The 2793-nt window shown below is 33.9% G+C and overlaps 1 protein-coding gene across 1 annotated transcript in view; it reads left to right on the top strand.

Annotated features, from left to right (window-relative positions):
- The first annotated feature begins 6 nt into the window (after window positions 1–6).
- LOC107493400 (transportin MOS14) overlaps window positions 7–2793 on the top strand; it is a 13234-nt gene continuing 10447 nt past the window's right edge. Inside the window, exons 1-8 of the mRNA XM_052254288.1 lie at window positions 7–126; window positions 279–356; window positions 468–530; window positions 695–742; window positions 867–1013; window positions 1284–1415; window positions 1551–1591; window positions 2120–2211. Coding sequence (XP_052110248.1) covers window positions 64–126; window positions 279–356; window positions 468–530; window positions 695–742; window positions 867–1013; window positions 1284–1415; window positions 1551–1591; window positions 2120–2211 — 664 coding nt within the window. The 5' untranslated portion in view covers window positions 7–63. The remainder of the gene's footprint in view (window positions 127–278; window positions 357–467; window positions 531–694; window positions 743–866; window positions 1014–1283; window positions 1416–1550; window positions 1592–2119; window positions 2212–2793) is intronic.

The following is a 2793-nucleotide window of genomic DNA, read 5'->3' as shown; positions in this document are numbered from 1 at the left end:
TTGGCGTTCATTTTCCGATTTGATCTTGGAGTGAGTGATAGGGAGGTTTCTTCATTATCGGTGATGAGCTGTATCGTGTTTGATTTGATGCTTTTTGTTGATTCTGGAGCTCGAGCTGAGCTGGAAGTTATGTGCAACGTTTCTATTTGTGAACCTCTTGTGTTTTGAGTGGATTTAGGGTTTTCGGTTGTGAATTCTGAGCCCAGTAGTTACTTCAGTCCCGAAATGAAATTTTGGTACCGTGTTTGATAATTTGTCGATGATTTTGAATTCTGCAGGTGGCTGATAATTTGCTACATGATTCCAGTAGCAATCTGGAAACCTTGATATTTTGTTCTCAGACCTTGAGAAGCAAGGTAAGCACTGTTATTGTACTTATTGTTTTATGTAGTCACGCACTACTACAAAATGCTTGCCCTTAAGCTTTTTTCTTGTTGATTTTGAGTGTTTAATTTTGTATGATCAAGGTGCAACGAGACTTTGAGGAGCTACCTTCCACAGCTTTCCGGCCATTGCGTGATTCATTAAATGTGAGTGACTATCCATCTTGTAATATTTTGAGGTGATCCGAGAGTGTCTGCTGGCTTGTTGGGAATTATTGATGTCTGTCAGCTATGACCATTCAGATGCGTTAGTATGTACAATAAGTAATGAATTTGCTAAGGCTTTATTTTCATTGTTGTTTTGAACACAGAACTTGCTAAAAAAGTTCCACAAGGGTCATCCAAAAGTCAGAACTCAGGTTCATCTAGAAGTCCTTTGCACCGTTCTATCTTTTCTTACAGCTATTTTTATTATCATTTGAATATATTTAAATGGAAGTTTAGGGTAACCAAATGTATTCTTCAAATCTTTTTAATGTGTAGATTAGCATTGCTGTGGCTGCATTGGCTGTGCATGTGCCTGCTGAAGATTGGGGAGATGGTGGTATAGTGAAATGGCTTAGGGACGAGATGGATTCTCATCCGGAATATATACCAGGATTCTTGGAGTTACTAACAGTTTTGCCAGAGGTCATAGTATGATATGTGTGATTATGTGTCATCTCTTCATTTTATTAATGAGACAAATGCCTAAAGTTTGAGTTACTAAGTGACAAGTTGTTATAATTTTCAAAGTTGCTGCCTTGAAGGATAGTATTTTATTTGACAAGTAATGTCATGCAGCTCGTAGATTCTTATATAAATGGTTGTGACAAAGTCTTTTAATTATTGCAAGTTGATTAACAGTTTCTTTGGTTGTTCTGCATGCATACTTTTAATGTATTTTGTCTTTATAAACAGGAAGTATTAAACTATAAGATAGCAGCTCGACCTGAAAGGCGTCGTCAATTTGAAAAAGAGCTTACTTCTCAAATGGAGATTGCTCTAAATATTTTGACAGCTTGTTTGGCTATTTCTGAGCTTAAAGAGCAGGTGGGCAATGAGTTCCTGTATTCTGTGTGTGTGTGTGTGTGTGGCCCTAAGTGGTTGGCATGACTGAGGTATTTTAAACTCAGTTTTATTGATGAATTCTCCAATGGTGATTTTTTTTTCTTGGTTATCATTCAGGTTCTTGAAGCGTTTGCTTCGTGGCTTCGCCTAAAGCATGGGTACTAATTTTTTTCTACCTCTTTGCATATTGGAGTGTTCGGCTAAGTTGTTTTTATTGAATGTATTAATATATTATTCTGATCAAGATTAATTATTCAAGAACTGTTTTGTATAAATGAATCATCTGAATTGTGTAGCATATTGGAGGAAGCTTGTCAGATGAGTGTGCTTTACTGTCAAGCATTTAGTTAATTTTTTTTGGGTGATCTATAGTGCTCTCAACTATATGTATATATTTGGGTATTTTAAAATCACACATATATAATTGACAGTTGGTTTTTAAACAAAAGAATGTTGAATGGAATGAGTATCTCAACTTATAGGAAACAGACTTGTCAAGTGAAACTGATGGAAAGCATAGATGCATTCCACAAATGCTGTATAATTTCAGGAAGGGTTTATAAAGTTAATGAAGAATATGGGGGAGATATGCATTTAATTTGAATATTACAACTTTATTATCTTGGTTTATGTGTTTCTTTTTCCATTGGCTTTACTATTTCTCTTTAAATTTTTGTTCGTTTCAGGATTCCCGGATCTGTTCTCAGTACCCATCCATTAGTTCTTACAGCATTATCAAGCTTGAATTCTGAGTTTCTTTCTGAGGCATCTGTAAATGGTATATATGATAGCATGGCAAAATACTAATAATTTTCTATTTTTCGTAAATATTCATATGCTTTTTGTTGGTTGAGCAATGAAATGTAGGAAGGAAGATATGATAAAATAAGCTAATGAATAGTATGAAGTTTGATATTCATTTTATTTGATATATTTTGTCACAGAAGAAAAAGCATCAAGTCCTAGATTCTTGAATAACAACTAAATCATGAAATATAAGGAAGTATAGAAATCACTCATAAGATATCATTTAAGGTACTCTCTAAGATACAATCGGTATAAAATAATTGAACTTTATAATTAATACTCAATGCATTTTAGTTATCCAAAAAATGTAATGCATTTCATTTTGTGTCAATAGCTCATGTTTGTGTTGGAAATATGAAAAATATTGACCTTTTGCTCCTGCCAGTTCTATTGTTATTTTTTGATGTTTTACTCCATTCTCCTCCTTAAATTAAGCGCCCCCCCCTCTCTTTAACTTTCAAAAATTATTTGTTTATTTATTTTGTTATTTTAAGAAAGATTTAATCACTTGAGAAAATCTGTACACAAGTAGCCAGATTGCTGTTGCTATTGC

The sequence above is a fragment of the Arachis duranensis genome, chromosome 1 (assembly GCF_000817695.3).
Source record: "Arachis duranensis cultivar V14167 chromosome 1, aradu.V14167.gnm2.J7QH, whole genome shotgun sequence".
Taxonomy (NCBI): Eukaryota; Viridiplantae; Streptophyta; class Magnoliopsida; order Fabales; family Fabaceae; genus Arachis; species Arachis duranensis.
The sequence above is the reverse complement of the archived record's forward strand: the minus strand, read 5'-3'. Positions and strand labels throughout refer to the sequence as shown.